The sequence below is a fragment of the Sceloporus occidentalis genome, unplaced genomic scaffold (genome assembly GCF_023333645.1).
Source record: "Sceloporus occidentalis isolate IW3139 unplaced genomic scaffold, rSceOcc1.0.p SCAF_4, whole genome shotgun sequence".
NCBI classification, from domain to species: Eukaryota; Metazoa; Chordata; class Lepidosauria; order Squamata; family Phrynosomatidae; genus Sceloporus; species Sceloporus occidentalis.
In genome coordinates, this window is record NW_028316984.1 from 70,837,853 (window position 1) to 70,856,016 (window position 18,164).

General features: G+C 39.7%; 1 protein-coding gene across 1 annotated transcript in view; it reads right to left on the reverse strand.

Annotated features, from left to right (window-relative positions):
* Positions 1-18,164, reverse strand: part of GLI2 (GLI family zinc finger 2) — a 302,294-nt gene that overhangs the window by 234,235 nt on the left and 49,895 nt on the right. The window contains exon 2 of the mRNA XM_089520297.1: positions 4,794-4,965. Coding sequence (XP_089376423.1) covers positions 4,794-4,935 — 142 coding nt within the window. The 5' untranslated portion in view covers positions 4,936-4,965. The remainder of the gene's footprint in view (positions 1-4,793; positions 4,966-18,164) is intronic.

An 18,164-nucleotide genomic window follows, 5' to 3' on the forward strand; every position in this document is an offset into this window, starting at 1 on the left:
CTCCTATTTGGGGTGGAAGATGGCCGGATTAGGGCCACACATCTGTTTGACACAGCCCCAATCCAGCCTAAATGGGCCAGCTGTTTCGGCCCTAAGTAAATGCACAGATCCCTGCAGTGTCTTTGCAAGTTGCATCACCAAATTAATTACGGTAAGCCTTGCCAACTGTAACAAGCTGCTACTCTACCAGTGAGTTGGAGATCTGCACACAGCATTTTCCTTTTGCCCAGAAGCCTACCAACATCTGGATTTTTAAAGCCCAATTTTGTAAGTCGAAAATATTGAATAGTACAGTCTTCCTACTCTGGTGCTTTCTTTCCAGGTGTTTCAGACTACAAGTCACGTTGGACATTCTGGCTAGAGGTGATGGGACTTTTTGGCCAAACTATCTTGAGGGCTGTTTGGAAATGCTGAGTTAGAGCCAAGTTTAATGGACATTTCTGGTAGTTTTTTCTACTATTTTCTTTCTGTGAAGAGATAGAATGATTCGTTACATGCCATTACCCAAAGCTTTTCTCACAATTCCTCTGACATCTTTGAACAATTTTCTTCTCACTTTTCAAGTTAAAAAAAGAAAGAGGCGAACAATATTGAATTTATAATCAACTTCTTTATAAGTGGATAACCCATTGCTAATGCTAGCCATAGGGGGGAAATATGTTTCTCTCTTGAAACTAATATAGGTTAGGAAAATAAAGGTCTAGCATTAGATTAGAACACAGCTGTACAAATATTAGCATAGTATCAGTAATTACCATTTGACCTGTGATGGGTAAAAAAGATAAAGGGAAATTGTAATGATGACAGAGGTGAGCAAGTGCTTAACATAACCATGTATTCACTATATAATCAGTATGCAATAAATATCTTACACATCCTGGGGTTGAACCCAGCATTTCTTGGGTCCTAATCCAGCACTCTGCAGATTCCACAGAGGCTTGTCTCCTTTCTCTAACACCATCTCTTGGTGAGCTCACAGTTTTTCTATGTTTTATCCATTCTAAATGGTTACTGCCAGTAAGCTCCTAGCAGGAACACCTTTAGGATAAACTATGGTGGTATTTTTGGAGCTCCCCTTTTGTCTTTGGCTCTGCCTGGCAATGCAGTGCTGCCACTGAGAATTTCTCTGGAATTCAGTTTGAGCCCTCAGGCTGAAAGACCTTCTTTACCCTTGCTATATATTCATAGTGAGCATCAGTGACCAAAACAACATCCCTGCTGCAGAGGGAAGTTAGGATGAACCACAAGGTTTGAAACAGTATTTGAGAAAATAGGGGGAAACCTTGTAGCTGGACACACAGAAGAAATATCTTTCTGGATTCCTTTTCTCTCTCTCTTTTTTTGTGCATCTGGCTGCAGAAACATAGCCAGAGGGAGCATCCATTTTAGAGATGATTCCTACTTTTTATTTCCTGCTGCAGCTACCATCATTTTGCCACACACACACACACACACACACACACACACTTTTCTCCTTATCACCCTTTGCTGCTCTTCCCCAATTTTTCCCTGTCTTTTTCTTTTATCTTCAAAAGACATGACATGACATGACATCCAAATTTCTATTTCTTCAGCAGGACCCTCTACATCCATATCAATGCACTGTGTGTTAGCTTCTCTTCCCTCGCTCCAAACACTCTCAGTTCTCTTAATCAACAGATAAACAATCTCCACACTTTGGCAATGATTCTATTTGGGCCCAGGATCTAAACTTCACAATGCAGAGACATCTCTCAAGAAATACCTTTCTAGCATTCTCCAGGGCATTTAAGTAACTTTTATTCTTTGCCAATGAAGTTTTATCTAAGAGATAAAATAACCCAAAGCACTAAGATTTCCATCTTTCTCCTCCCCGGCAACTCTTGTCCTGTACATTTGAAGCTTCTGCAGCAAAACTGGCAAGTTTTCTTTGAACAAGTGAAATATTGATTTACACCTTTTGAAAATGGAAACAGCCAAAAGAAAAGAAAAATGGGGGAGTTTTTTTGCTTCCGCAAACAAGACCAAGTTATCTGCCAAATGGTAGAGAAGGTTTTTAAAAAAGCTGGTAGGAAAAACAAAACAAAACCTCTTTTTTCTATATTTTCCTGCTCTGATAAGTAAGTATGTGGTGTCAAGAGAAAAATATATTCTGATGCAGAGTATGTTGTGCAGTAGGAAATATTTTTTGACAGCAGCTGAAAAAGTTTAGACAGCTGAAGATGCCACTTGTCACATTCCAGTGGTCAAGTCCTGGCTAATTTGTTCCTTCACTGCCTGCTGTGAGAGGTCACTCCATCCCATACAATGAAAACAAAGAGATTGGTGTCTAACTAACATAAGCAAAAGTGTTATGATTATTTGTTGGTGTTGTTCCTATCCTACAACAAGAAACATCATCATCATTTTTACAATCCAGTTTCCATAATGTGAGATACAAAGGTTCATATGCAACATAATAAAAGACAAAGAGAGGTGGATGAAACATGCAGTTTAGGAAAGGATTACTTTCATAAGCATTACTTTCAGCCTTGAAGATTACATGTGATGCTAGCTCAAGAACTGAGAGCTTTGTGTATGTCCGTGTTTATAGCAGTGATCTTGATAATGACCACATTTTTCCTCATTGTTAGCAGCATCCAGGAAACTGTGATTTCTATGCTGGGGAAAGGACTGGAGAGCCTTTAGCAGTAATAAGGATGGTGGTGGTGAGGATTTCCGTAGTGGCAGTGGGGATGTGTATCAAGGTGGCAGTTCATGATTCAAGGGGCTGCAGGTTGTGTACCTTGGATTTAGGATAAGGTTATTTATTTATTTCACACTTTTCCCCAGACCTAGAACAGGCTTGCAAAACTATAACAGTTCCAGATAAAAAGAAATACAATGATCCCTCCGCATTTGCTGGGGTCAGGGGTGAAAGACCCCCGTGAATGTGGAAAAACCACAAATAAAAAAAAACTATTCTTTTTACTTGCGTGAACTCTCTAGGAATCTCCAGGTCCTCCAGTGCAAGTCTGTGACCAACATTTGCCTTGAATGTCTAGATTCTCCAGCATAACTCTATAATCAACTTCTGCCAGAGTTGAGATGGAAAACCTAGAGATTCCTAGAGAGAACATATTAATCAAATTTGAAAATAATCATATCCACAAAAGTCAAAGTCACAAATGTGGAGGGCTGACTATGGACAGAAAATACAAAAGATTTATTCTTAAAATATTATTAAGCTATCTATAAAAATAAAAACACATCCATTAAAAAATTAAAAATACCATTAATATCTTTTTCCCTTTAAACCAACAAACTATTTGCTCCCAAAAGCCCATTGGAGGAAATAACTATTTGCATTTCAAAAGATGGACAACTAGTAGGAACACTGCTGGGAAGCCCCTCTCTCATATCCCCATCAAATGTGTTGTGAGACAGAAAGAAGGATCTCTCCTGAAAATCTCAGATCTCAGGTTGGCTCATATAAGTCAATATGGTCCTTTACATAGCCTGGCCCTAAGCCATGTAATGCTTTATATATCCTATCCAGCACTTTGAACTGAGTTAGGAAACAAACCATTAGCCAATGGAGCTGTTTGACAAGGGGATCATGTGCTCCCTATTACCAGCCCTAGCCACAACTGTAGATGCCGCTGTTCAGGATAGTTGAAATTTTCAAACACTTTTCAAAGGCAGACCCACATGGAGTGGATTACAGAATCCATTCATCTATGCAGTCTAGGGAAATTGAATTTTTTGGCTTAAACTCCCAGAATGCTAATGGCCATGCTGGGCTGGGGATTCCAGCACTGGCAACCTGTGAGGAAGGGAGATGGGGAGGAGGAGATGTCCCTCTTTTCAGACCATGGGCTGTTGATAGATTCAGCAGATTCAGGTAGATTAGTTGAAAGGAATGACTTTCCCAAGCTTCAAGGGAAAACATCAGAATATTACCACAAAAATAATCAAAATAGAAAAATCTGCATCATGTAGAGATGTCTATGGCTCACTTAGTGCTCAAAGTGGTTTGTATGTATTTCCAAAGATGACATTTCTTACATCCTTGTAGGGAGTTCAGGTTTTTAAAAAGTCCCATCTTTTCTTTAATTAACTATTACTCTTAAGAAGTTACCGTCAATCTTTACAGATTGCCTCCAGATGCTTTCTGGATCAAACTAAGCAGCATGGGGCCATCTTGTTCTGAATTCACCTCATGTTCTCCTAGTAGCCATTAAAACAGAAACACCAGCCACTCTGTGATCAAGAGATAATTCAGCTAAAGAGCTCCAGATTTCGGGGATGCGGGCAGGGCTGTGACACTCTTCTGACAATAAGAATATGTACATGTTCTCCAGCCTTATGCAGATTATTAGTCCAATACTACATCTTCTTCCTTTTACAGCCTCAATCAAAATAAACCACATAACCTGTAAATGACAGGATTTTTTCCAGACTACAATATCTTTGCTTCTCTGTTCCCCTCTAATAATTTATCATCTTCCTCCTGCCCTGGCATTTAGGAAACAGCACCATTTGATCATCAGTGCTATCTCTGGACATTGTGTTAGTAGCACACAGACCAGGGATGCTTTCTGTCAGGGTCCACTTCTGAACCACAGGTTGCCTAGTTAAGTATATCCATCCTGTGAATGCCGGGGATCTGTTTCCACTTCCAGGAATCTTCTAAGACCAAGAGCCCCAATAAACTCACCATATTCACACTTGGGCATATGCCTCTGTTCATATTAAATTCTAACAGGCTAATGAAAGAGAGCTCCTGTTGCTTTCAATGTGTGGGAAACAGGGGGAAAGAAAAGAAGTAGTACCTCCTTGGGTCACCACTGCTGTTGCTGCGGCTGAAGTTAATGGAATGGTTTTCTTCCCAATTTCATTAAAGCCATTGCCTGCTTCCAGAAGGGCAGTTTTTCCTTCTTTTTTCCCAGCTGTTGTTGAGGTGGATGTTTCCATCTTAGGCTTGCATATTCCAGTTTCCTGGTCCTTAAAAACAAAAACAAAAAGGGAGGGAGTTCAATCATTTCCTCCGTTAAAGATGTAACAAAGCTTGTTTCATGGAAGAACTTTCATCTCATTCCAAAAGATAATTAAAAACAATAACAATAAAGAGCTGCTTAATTACTCACAAAGTCTTTTTAAGCTATTGTAATTATAACCAGAAAAGGCCTGAATCCAACAAATTTCCAGGCTTTCAACTTTTGCTACTTGGGGTTGCATTCATGCCAAAAGTTAAATTTATTTTCACATTTATTTATTTTTTACAAAACTAAACTAGAAAAATAATTCTGGTTTGGGCTTTTGCTTGATATGTGATGTCACAAAGTATCACCAGACTGTTTGCATCTTTTAATGGAAATTCTTTAAAAATTGTTCATACTCAAAGCCTTCATTAATCAGACAAATTGCAGAAAATTAAATAATTTTTTCCCATCACCCAAATTGCAAAATTAATTTTGGCAGGATAGTTGTGCCTAATACTTTTAAGCAAATGAAATAAGTAAGCTTGCTAAATGATTATACCAGTGGAAACATTTTTATTGCTGCTGTTGCTACAATATGCCTTCAAGTCTTTTCCAACTTATGGTGACCCTAAGACAAATTTATCACAGGGTTTTCTTGGCAAGTTTATTCAGAGCAGGTTTGCAATTCCCATCCTCTGAGAGAATGTGCCTTGCTGAAGGTCACCAGTGGGTTTTCATGGCTGAACCAGGATTCAAACCCTGGTCTCCCTGTATCCTAGTCCAATGCTCAAACTATTAAATCATGCTGGCTCCAAGTTCTTCTACAGTCTCTCAAAATCATACATATAAGCAACAGATAGACAGAAAGGTTGCTAGCTTTATGTGACATCATTGGCTAATATCAATTAAATGGTGACTTGTACCAGAGGAAGATCTACTCACACCATAATACTCAAATGCCATCTGTATGTGTACAGTGGGCCATTGGTATCTGATAGGACCCCCTGTGGCTACAAGAGTCCTGGTGGCGTGGTGGTTAAATGCCTGTACTGCAGCCACTCACTCACAAACCATAAGGTTGTGAGTTCAATACCAGCCAGGGCTCAGGCTCGACTCAGGCTTGCATCCTTCTGAGGTTGCTAAAATGAGTACCCAGCTTGTTGAGGGCAATTACACTTTGTAAACCACTTAGGGAGTGCTTAAGTGCACTTAAGTGATAAGTGGTATAGAAATGTACTTGCTATTGCTATTGGATACCCAAATCCATGGATGCTCAATTCCCATTAAATACAATGGCATAGTAAAATGGTCTCCCTTACATGAAATGACAAAATCAAGGTTTGCTTCTTGGAATTTATATATTTTTTTAATATTTTCAAGCTGTGATGCTTGAATCCGGGGATAAAGAAGCTTTGGATACAGAGGGATGGCCAAACTAAAATTCACTTTTCCTTATTAATATTGCTCATGCATTTTTCCTCATACACACACACACACACACACACACACACTATTCATATGCCTATACCTATACCAAATTTATAGCACATTACACATACATCAGATTTGAGCATGTTACATAATTTAACAAAGAATAACTGAGACTTCTACACTCACAAATGCACATTGGAATCATCATTAAAAAGATGACAGATCCATGAAATCTTACGTGATTGGCAGAGGCAGAAACTACAACAGCCCTCAAAAGGGTCTACAGAATATGCATCGTTTGCACTTTAACACAGTTTGCAGGTATTGAAGTACACTGAGGACAAAGGGAAAGTAGGAGGAGATGAAGGAACTGAGACATTTTAAAAGTAAAAATAAGGTGATAGAAGATTAATCAGGACTCTCCCTGCCAATAGCTATGGTGCCAATGAAGTAATGAGTAATTCAGTGAGTTACTTCCTAAATTGTAGTAACAGCAAGAACTAATTAGCTTTGGGGTGATCAAAGTAGTGAGCAAGGTAACTAGTTATTTATAAAAAGTCACATTCCAAGCCAGCTTCTCCTAAATGGCACTATCAAATTTACACCAGAGCATCAAAGGAATTATTAAAGATTCTAGCTCTGAGGTAACCATGTGTTTCTGATCAATGAAACTGTCTGTTTCATTGTTTGAATCTTCCCTGACAATCAAGTTCATCTTTGTTTGCATGAGAATCCTGCAGCAAGGGACTAGAGGACACAAAAATAGCTCTCCCTGATCTAGAGACACAGTGCTATGAATGTGACATCTTGAGAGTTACTGGCCTCTCCAGGATAACTAACTATCCTGAAAGTGACTGGGTCCTCCACTCACATTTCACAATCCAGATGCCACAGTCTTGCTCAACTGAATTAAATTCAATTTGATTTGATTCCAAATTAGATTCTCCTAAAGCTTCTTAAGAAGCCCCAGCATTTCATGATGTGTGGCACCAATACAGAGATATGCTGACATGTCAAGGATTTCTCATGACTAATTTTCCATGATAAGTCATGACCAATTTCAACCACCTGACACTAACTTTGTCATACTTTTATTAATAAGGTTGCTAAAGTCTGTTTTAAAAAATGGCTAATAATAGCAGTGGAAGAATCTCTCTGCCACATAAGAATATATGAACCTGATGTTTTCCAAGCCAGATGACTGAAGAGCAAGAGTACATTTTCAAGGAAGCCAAATGCATTCCTTCATGAGAAATTATGAGGCTACTTTCATAAAAACACACACAGTTCTTTCCTCCCCTCCTTCACCCACCTCTTACTTGTTATGCACTCTAGCTTTTTCCATGGCCTTGTGCCAGATAAAATTTATAAACTCAATGACAGATTAATCCTAAGGGAGAGCCATTTGGCATGGAAAAATCCAGAAGGAAACCTCCTTTTATTTATTGGTAAAGACCATTCAGAAGTAACTATACAGGAGAAGATGGTGTGCAATATGCAGACACAAGATTTTCCTCAGTCATTACTCAAAATTAGAAATCTCAGCTGCATTACCAAGTCTGCTCAACTATATAACTTTCTCTGCAGGCAGAAAGCTAGGCAATTGATTCTGCCGCCAAGAGTGATTGTCACATTTTGAAACTGAAATATAATTCCAGCACGGTACTAAAATATTCAGAACTGCCCCAGATCTCAATAAGAAAACTGCTGTATGATTTGCCCTAAATGACCCCAGTATTTTAACAGCTGCATTATATATACTGAAAGGGAGACATCCCAGTGGGATTTTAAAAGAAAACAACTCATAAAAGCATATTCTCTGAAAAACAAAAGAGTTCTAAGCACTTCCCCAAGCATAGACTTGGTCAGGACATAATGGTCAAAACAGGTTGCCAAGGAGTGAAACAAATCATTCATTTGGGAAGAAACAAGTATCCAGGGGAAATGTGGATGTTCGTTTGTCTACTACTAGGAAAAGTGTAATCATTGCTTAAGTGGAGCTAGTTAAACACACACACACAATTTTTGTGGAGACAAGCATTTAACAATGCCAAATTCAAATTTTTAAATAATGTTTCTAATGAGACAATAAAAAAACTTTCCATAAACACAACTTTATATTTAAAAGGAAGTTATAGCTTATCTGGAGTAGTTACATCTACAAAGAGGAGATGTATACCAGAGAGGAAGGGAGGGAGAGAGGATGGTTCTGCTGAATTCTGTCATTTCCCTCCTACACACACAGCTGTCTCTGTGAAGGATCATAAATAGTTGTTCCCTTACTGTTTTAGGGCAAGCACCAGCCAAAACCAAAGAGTACCACTGATTTAAAATGGTAACATACATGTTTAACTCTCCCACTGAAGTCACTGGACTTAAAATTCCTAATTTTGGCTTGGTGATTGATGTACTCTATATATATGGTCAAGGACTAAGATCTCCCAAGAATATCATCCTGTGTTCCACCAGCAGAAGCAACACATTATGCAGAAACAAGTAAGAGGGTCTTCTGTTTCATGGCACCTTGGATGTAGCATGCCCTTTCTTTGGAGACCTGACCATCTCAGATCTCAACAATATCTGATCATTTATAAAAAGAAAAAAAACAGCAAATAGCAGAAGGTCAAAGATCATAAAGTCGAAGGCTTTCATGGCCGGCATCCATAGTTTTTTGTGGGTTTTTTGAGCTATGTGACCATGTTCTAGCAGAGTTTCTTTCTGACGTTTCGCCAGCATCTGTGGCTGGCATCTTCAGAGAATGCTGGAGAAACGTCAGAAAGAAACTCTGCTAGAATATGGCCACATAGCCCGAAAAACCCACAAAAAACTATCAAAGATCATATTTTCCCCTTTAAAAAATGGCTTCCAAGGTTAAGAATTCCTGATATTCATAAGTGGTCATTCAATAGTCAGTGTCTAATCAATAACAAAAAGCATTCACAAGGATGAGCCATGATGACATAAGACCAATTTGCGCCTCATGAAACATGCTAACATACAAAACTGCAACCTTCTAAACAGTTTCTTTAGAGGAGATTGGCATTAATGCTGGCCTCATTTGGGCATCAAGTTAAAAGGTAGCTTTTCACCACAGCTTTTGCTTGAGTCTATCTCACTGGGTTATGACTCACTTTCTATTGTTTTAGTTTGTTGAATTATTTAGAATTTAAAAACACTTGACCAGAATGGAAACTGCAGTCAGGAGAAGATTAGGACTAGGAAGGGCAGCTATCAAAGAACTAGACAAGATCCTAAAGTACAAAGATATACAACTGAACAGTAAAGTGCAGATTGCTCATGCCATCATATTTCCCATCACTATGTATGGGTGGAAGTGCTGGGTGGTAAAGAATGCTGATAAAAAGAAAATCAATTCATTTGAGATCTGGTGCTGGAGAACAGTTCTGCTGATATCATGGATGGCTAAAATGAAAAACAAATGGATACAAGAGCAAAACTGATCTGAACTTTCCCTAGAAGTCAAGGCACGTTACACATGCGCCTAAACTGCATATTAGGGTTAGGAAGGGGCGTATTAGGGTTACGAAGGGGCGTCACTTCCTGACACCCCTCAACCCTAGTACGGACTGAGTCCGTACAAAAATGGCGGCGCCTGTCCACACGGGGGGCGCCATTTTGATGGCGTGGACACATAGCATCCGACCGTCACACAGCGGAAGTGTCACTGTGATTGCACAACTAGCACCTTGCGGCGCCACTTCCAGGGCACAAAAAGAAGCACCATTTCAGCGCTTCTTTTCAGCTGCGCCCGGGAATTGCACAGTTTGGCCGCTGTGGTTCCCGGACACAGCAACCAGCGCCGCCAGCAGACCGCTGCTTTTAGGCAGTCTGTAACGCTCCCAAGATTACTAAACTGAAGCTGTTATACTTTGGTCACAACATGAGGAGACAAGATTCACTAGAAAATATGATAATGCTTGGAAAAACAGAGGGAGGTAAAAAGAGGAGAAGACCACACACCAGATGAATAGACTCAATCAAAGAGGATACACCCCTAAGTCTGCAGGAACTGAGTAAATCTGTTGAAGACAGGGAGTATTGAAGACACCTCATTCACAGGGCCACCAGAAGTCAAAGTCAACTTAAGTGCCATTAACAACAACAACAATACATATAACAACAAACTATGGCTGAATTAAACCAAGACATAATTTCTCAAGCCACATATACAAGAAAAGGAGGGAGCATGCACTATATGATAGTGACAACCTTTATTTTCAAATTTGGGGAAAAAATAAACTCCCCAGTTAACCTGGGCCCCAAATAGATGGGTAAAAAGTGCTGCCTTTAGGCAAATCCAGGGATGTGGCATTCAAATGACACATGCCCCCGGATTGGGCCAAAGTTGCACCATGGCCGCCCAAGGCAGCCCAAACCTGACTGTAAATGAGTGGAAAAAACAAAAACAAAAACCCGCTCCTTGCCATCCATCCATTGTGGATTATGGCAGCCAAATTTAGGACTGCGGCATCTGGTTGACACTATCCCACACCAAACAGGGAGTGATCAGGTCAGGAGTGATCTGTGGCTGCTCCTTTTCTTCCATCAGCTCGAAACCCTTGGTCTTGTTTTTTCCAGTCCTCTGGAAATATACTTTGATGTTTGGCTCAGCATGTAAAGTATGTAGATTAGATGACACTTTCTCCATTGTGGACTAAAAAAACCCCATACTGTATTAACTGGGGAATATAACTTGCAATTACAATTTTCTAGGATGCCAAACCAAAAATATTTTCAACTAAAAATAAAAGAATGATCTCTCTTTTTTTGTTGTCCTCAAAGGTTATTTATGGCTGCATCTGCACTGCAGAAATAATCCAGTTTCACACCACCTTAACTAACATGGTTCAATGCTGTGGAATCCTGGGAATTCTAGTCTATCTGACAGAGAAAGCTAAAACCTCTCACAAAACTACAAATCCAAGAATTCTATAGAATAGAGCCATGGCAGTTAAAGTGGTGTCAAACTATGGTCTGAAACAGACAGGCAGATGGGGGTGGCTTCCAGACACTCCAGGAACATGCCCCCAGAATGTGTGGAGGCCTCCCAGGGCCCTCTTAAGGCAGCCCAAAAACGGCTCAAAAGGAGCTGATCTTTTCCACTCTTTTCCGCAGTCCATTTGGGACTGCAGCCGGAGGTGCCCTAGGGGCTGCGGTGTGTATTTGCTGCAGCCACAGGGCAATCAGGCTGGGAGCAGCTTCTGGCCACTCCTTCCTACCCATCTGTTTCACACCTAAATTGGTTCTGCATTGTGGATGCAGAATATATGACCAAAAATATTTCTCAATAAAACAATATTTGGGCCAAATGTTTTAAAACTGATTCAGCTCAGTTTTGAAGATCCTTCTAAATTCTCTTCATCTCTTCCTGGAGAGAAATATCAATTCTTCTTGTAACAGCATAGCAGACCTAGCTTGGTGCTCTGGAACAGAATGTGATTTTCACATTTATTTCTCCTAGCAATTTGTGCTGGGTGCCTCAGAGCAAGATTTCTAACATCAAAGTGCACTTAATAGCTCAGAAATATTAGCTATATTTGCACATAATGCTAAACCAGATATGGGTATTGGGCAACTCAGCTTGTGGACCACATGTAGTCTCTTGAGGCCATCATGAGTGTCTAAAGTAACCAGTCATTACCCTTTCCTCCATTTTGCCATTGCTGCTGATGCAACTGTCTTTGGGATAAGGATGCTTAAGGATGATGTCCTTCATATACCATAATCTTCTCCAGGAAAACAAGTCTCCTGATGGCCCATCCAACAAGCGAGCCTGCCAGCTACAGAAGAATGGAGAGCTACAGGATGTTTAGTGTGGAGGGTAAGTAGCAGGAGAAGCAATGGCTGCCTCTTCAAAGTAATCAAACCTTTATGATGACAACTTTTCAGATTGTGTTATGCTGCCATAACTGGGATGGATGCAGCACTGCATAGGTCTTTGCCTGTCTGTCACCTCAACCTCTCTCTCTCTCTCTCTCTCTCTTGCTGACACATATGCAACTTTTATATGGAGTAGGAGATGAAGCAGTGCCTAGTAGGGCAGACCAGACAGCATGAGTGGGCTTGAAGTGGCCAAATAGCTGTGTGATGCCAACGGTGACAAAACTGGATGAAAAGCCACATATAGACCCCATTTTCCCCACTCCAGTTGCAAGTACAGTACAGCCCATTGTCCCTAACCTTGGGTTTGCCTTCTGCGAATTTAAGCATCTGTGGGTGGCAAGCCCCATTGATCATAATGGCCACGTGTGCACTGTGCACATAGCTGTGACAGAGCGGCAGTGTGCACATATGCCACCAGTGAAAACCATGAGCCTTGAGGTCCTGAGGTTTTTTTCATCTGCAGGGGGAGGGGTTCTGGAAGAGAACCCTTGTGGATTCTAAGGGCTGACTGTACAGAATATTAGAGACAATTACACCACATCCAGGAAGTTAAGGGGTTCCTGTACAAATATCCACCACCATGTGTAGACACCAGTGTATGTGAATGAGCAAAGAGAAACAGATGAAAAGTCACTATCAACTTGAGTCAGCAACTTGTGCTGAGGCACTGGAATTAGGCTGTGAGCTGAAATTAGGGTTGCCATAAGTGAGGACCTCCAAACTGGGACAAATGTAGGACAAATGTAGGGCAACATTTTCAAATGTAGGACACATTTTTATAAAAATGGAGGACGCGCAAAAAATGAGGTTTTTTTTAAAAAAATGTTAATATAAATGCATGTTTTTAGGCATGATCAAAATGGAGGACATTTTGGCATTATTCCTAGACAGATGGCAGGAATGTACTTGCCCTTGGGTTCAACTTTACTTCTCAGAAGTGTGTACTTGGGCAAGGGACTGTGGTTTTTCTTCACTGCGCATGAGTCAGAGGCTTGTTGATATCAATATCACCATCATCATCATCATCATCATCATCACCACTATAATTGGCCAAGAAAGGCAGACTTGTTAGCATTCAAAGCACCATAAATACACAAAAAATGCACTTGCGTATATTTAATAATAAAAAATAATGAAAAAATAAACAAGGCAGGGGTGTATATATTTGATAATAAAAATTAATGTAATAAAATAAAAAACAAGCAATAATAAAAATTAATAAAATAAAACAAAAACAAGCAATAATAAAAATTAATAAAATAAAACAAGCAATAATAAAATTAATAAAATAAAACAAGCAATAATAAAAATTAATAAACTAAAACAAGCAATTATAAATATTAATAAAATAAAATAAAAACAAGCTATAATAAATATTAATAAAATAAAATAAAAACAAGCTATAATAAATATTAATAAAATAAAATAAAAACAAGCAATAATAAATATTAATAAAATAAAATAAAAACAAGCTATAATAAATATTAATAAAATAAAATAAAAACAAGCAATAATAAATATTAATAAAATAAAATAAAAACAAGCTATAATAAATATTAATAAAATAAAATAAAAACAAGCTATAATAAATATTAATAAAATAAAATAAAAACAAGCAATAATAAATATTAATAAAATAAAATAAAAACAAGCTATAATAAATATTAATAAAATAAAATAAAAACAAGCTATAATAAATATTAATAAAATAAAATAAAAACAAGCTATAATAAATATTAATAAAATAAAATAAAAACAAGCAATAATAAATATTAATAAAATAAAATAAAAACAAGCAATAATAAATATTAATAAAATAAAATAAAAACAAGCTATAATAAATATTAATAAAATAAAATAAAAACAAGCTATAATAAATATTAATAAAATAAAATAAAAACAAGCTATAATAAATATTAATAAAATAAAATAAAAACAAGCTATAATAAATATTAATAAAATAAAATAAAAACAAGCTATAATAAATATTAATAAAATAAAAATAAAAAGCAATAATAAAAATTTAAAATATTAAATAAAATAAGTATTTTATATTTTTAAAAATAATTTAAAACCCCCCAAAAACAAAGGCAGACCTAATGGCCACTGACTCAGGTTTCCTCCTCCGTCCTCCTCCTCCTCCTCTGCCCCAATTCTGCCCTGGCCTAAGTTCAGGCACCCTTCCTCCGGCTCCTTCCTCCTCCTCCTCCTCCTCCTCCTCCTCCTCTCCCCCCTCCTCCTCCTCCTTATGAAGGCTGGCGCGCGTGCGGAGGGAAGCAGGGCAGGTGCGCGCGCGCGCGCGGAAGGAAGCAGGGAAGGCAGGCGCGCGGGGAAGGCAGGCGCGCACGCGCGCAGAGGGAAGTGGGGAAGGCGCGCACGCTGCCCCTGGCCCCTGCTGAGGCCTGGGCGGCGCGCAAGCCCTCCCAGTGGGGGCGCGGTGGCGGCGGCGCTTCTGCCGCCCGCTGAGGAAGAGGAGGAAGGCGGAGCCGGAGGAGGAGGTGTCTTGGCGCCGCAGCAGCCGCGTTAGCGGCAGCGGCAATGGCTGGAGCGGGCCCCCAAACCGGGAACAAGGCACGGGTGGGGGCCCAAACCGGACCGGGACCGGGAGGGGCCCCCCGAAACCGTGATTGTCACGGGGGCCGCCGGGTTATGGCAACCCTAGCTGAAATTATCATCACATGCTGATTTAAACCTCTAGCAAGACATCATCTAAATTTATGAGCAGACATGAAAGCCTAAAAACAGACACAGATTAGGCACCAGGTCCATGCTGCGACAGGTAGACTTGGGGAAGGGGGGATTTCTTCTCTTTACTGAATTCCTTTTGTTGCTTTTTTGGGAAAGGGTGAGATGTTGGCGAGGGTGGGGATAAGACTCATTTTCTGCAACGGAACAAGGAAAACAAAGTAATTCTTGTCTTTTCCAAAGCATGCCTTATCATCAAAGATTCTTCCCAGAAGAATTTTTTCAAGCAGGAGAACTGTCAGAGTAGAGATAGTCAAGGTGCTGGGGTGTTCCTTAGAACTCAGGTCAAGATGCCATAAAAAGATACAGGAGTGTCTTGCCTAAGAACCAACAGAGATCAGAAATGATATATCAAAGACTGCTGGGGAAACATTCTTGGCAGCTGCTCCCAGTTATGGAACAGATTCCTCACAGGATGCCTACAAGAAGCCAAGCCTGAGGGGATGGGTTAGTTATTCTAGAAGCAATGAATTTGAGTTTGTTGTTCCTGTTCACTTACTTTTTTGAGCCCGTTCACACACTGGCACTGTTCAGATATAATTCGAAGCACACATAGGAATAAGAAGGAGCAAACCCACCAGCTCAGCCTCCTTTGAGCATTCCTCAGAATGGCTGACAGACCTGGTATAGGCATAAACCCTCAGACCCTCTCTTTTGGGGACATTAATCTTGCTCACACAGCCTTTGCATCTACACATTGCATCAGAGCCTGGAAGTAACTAGTTATTTGCACACAATTAGTTGTTTAAAACTAGTTACTTTCCCAATAGTGGAAGAATACTACATTCTTTTTCAAGAGTAACTTAATAACAAATAACTTCACCTTATCTGGAGTGCAAATATAATTTTTTTTAGTTACCTTTATTGTTATGGAGTGTAACCTAAGTAGATGGAAAAGGAATATTACATGATATAAGTTCTGGCTCCTGTTATACCTTGTGTGCCTACCTTGTTCTCTTTTGTGGGTGTTGTGGTGATGGCAAGGTAGATAGGAGGAGAGTCTATTTTTAACCACAGATAGCAGTTTGTAGCATTCTAGTTTCACATTAAAATTTTATGTTTTGTTATCTCATATATGTGTGTGTGTGAGAGAGAGAGAAAAAGAGATAACAACATACATTTTTAATGTTACTTTTGAGAAATTAGACAGTGAAGAGTTCTCCCCCACCACCATCACCATCAAAAAAACAACAATCTGTAACTATAACAGCACACACTGGAAGTCTGAGAATTATAATGGCAACTAATTGATTTTAAATAACAATAACAACAACAATGACGATGACGATGACGATGATGATAAATGTTCCAGGATAAGGAGTGTTCAGGCATTGTGCACATTGGGCAGGAACAATGGTGCCAGTGGCTGCAACAAACCTTCCCACATATGAATCTTCAGAGAGACAGTGCTGCTCTGGAGCAGCATACCTTGAATGAATGAATGACCACAGAGAGAAATGCCTAAGGAAACAATTGGAAACAGCCTACATCCTGGTTGCCATTTTGCAGAGATTACAAAACACTGTAAGGTTCAGAGAGATGCATATAAAAAGGTGCATATGCAACACATTAAAATATCTCAGTTTAATGAGAGTTGAATGGATTGTCTGAATGGGGGGGGGGTGGAGAAAAGGAAGGCCTTGTCTGCTCATGGCTTCTTCCTATTCCTCAACAGCTGTGATTTATTTATTTTTTAGCTTTGAGAGAACAGGCATCACAGCACTATGTGGTAATATTGAGACAGGAAGTCAGCAATTCACTTAGTGGTGAATATACTCTGTCTGTAACCCATAGTGGTTGATGGTTCCCCCCCCCCCTCTAGAAACCACAGTCTCCTTATGAACATCATGATTTGGGTGTAGCAGTGGGTGAACAGCAACCACACTATGTTACTATTTGAGGGCACATACCAGCTGGGATGGACAGGAGGGCAAGGTGCTGGGTTTATTTATACTGTATAGTTAATATAATGTGTGCTTTTTAAGGTGACCTAGACCATCAAGGGGTGCAAGCTAGCCTCTGAAACCTTGTATCATTATTACCAAGTATCCCATTAAACTTGATGTTATTAAGACAAGATGCAACAACTAAAGGCCATCCTCTCTTAGTGGCTGGCTTATGTCTCCAGGTGCCTCTTGTACAAAACCATCTCAAGGTTTCAGCCTTTGTTATTTAACACAGGCCTTTATTGCTGGGTACTTAAAAGGCAGGTGGGGCATCTATTTATTCATGCATGGATTTATATTTTACACGTTTGCTTCCCACAGAGCTTTGTGGTAAAGATAATCAAGACAGATAACAAACTGAAATACACATAGTAATACAACAACATAAGTTATTACAAACATAAAATATTCAATGACAAAAAAGGCCCTGCTGGGTTAGTTCATGCCAAGAAATTGGAGACTAAATCTGATGCCTTAACAGTTGTGCCTTGTAATCCACAATGAAGTTGTGCAATGCCATTATTATTGGCATTTATCTATATTCTACCTTTTTTTCAGCCCTGGGACTCAAGGTGGCATGAAGAATTTAAAATAACTACATCCAAAATTCACATCACACAAATGTCAAAATACAATTAAGTTATCAAGAGCGCATTCCCTCCAAAATTTCACAGCTCCCCAGGACAGCTCTTTGGAGATGCAACTGTGGTTAGAGAAAAGCAGTTTCTTTGCTGCCAAAATTACCATGGAGTAGGTCTTCAGATTCAGGTTTTCCACCAACCTTGCTCAGGTCCCTATCTCACTTGTTTCATTGCCACCAGCAACCTGAAAAACCAGGGGGCCATTCTGCCTCCCTATCTTGCCAGAGTTTTCTCAAAAGCAGGCATGCCCATCAAACTGGCCATTTTCTCATTTCAAAGGTTGACCAGAGGTTTAACAGAAATGCCTGCTGGGGCAGCAGGGAACTCTCAAAAGCCATCAGGAAGCCATCTGGATGCACCAGCCTCCTGGGGCAGACAATCATAATGGATTGCCCACCCCTGCCAAGGTGTCTGATTCTCAATAAGTCTACTCAAGTTCACCCAATGGATTTCCATAGCTGAGTAGGGATTCAAACCCTGCTCTCCACAATTGTAGTCCAGTGCTCAAAATACTACACCCTGCTGGCTGTCACTCATATACTGTTTAAAAATTA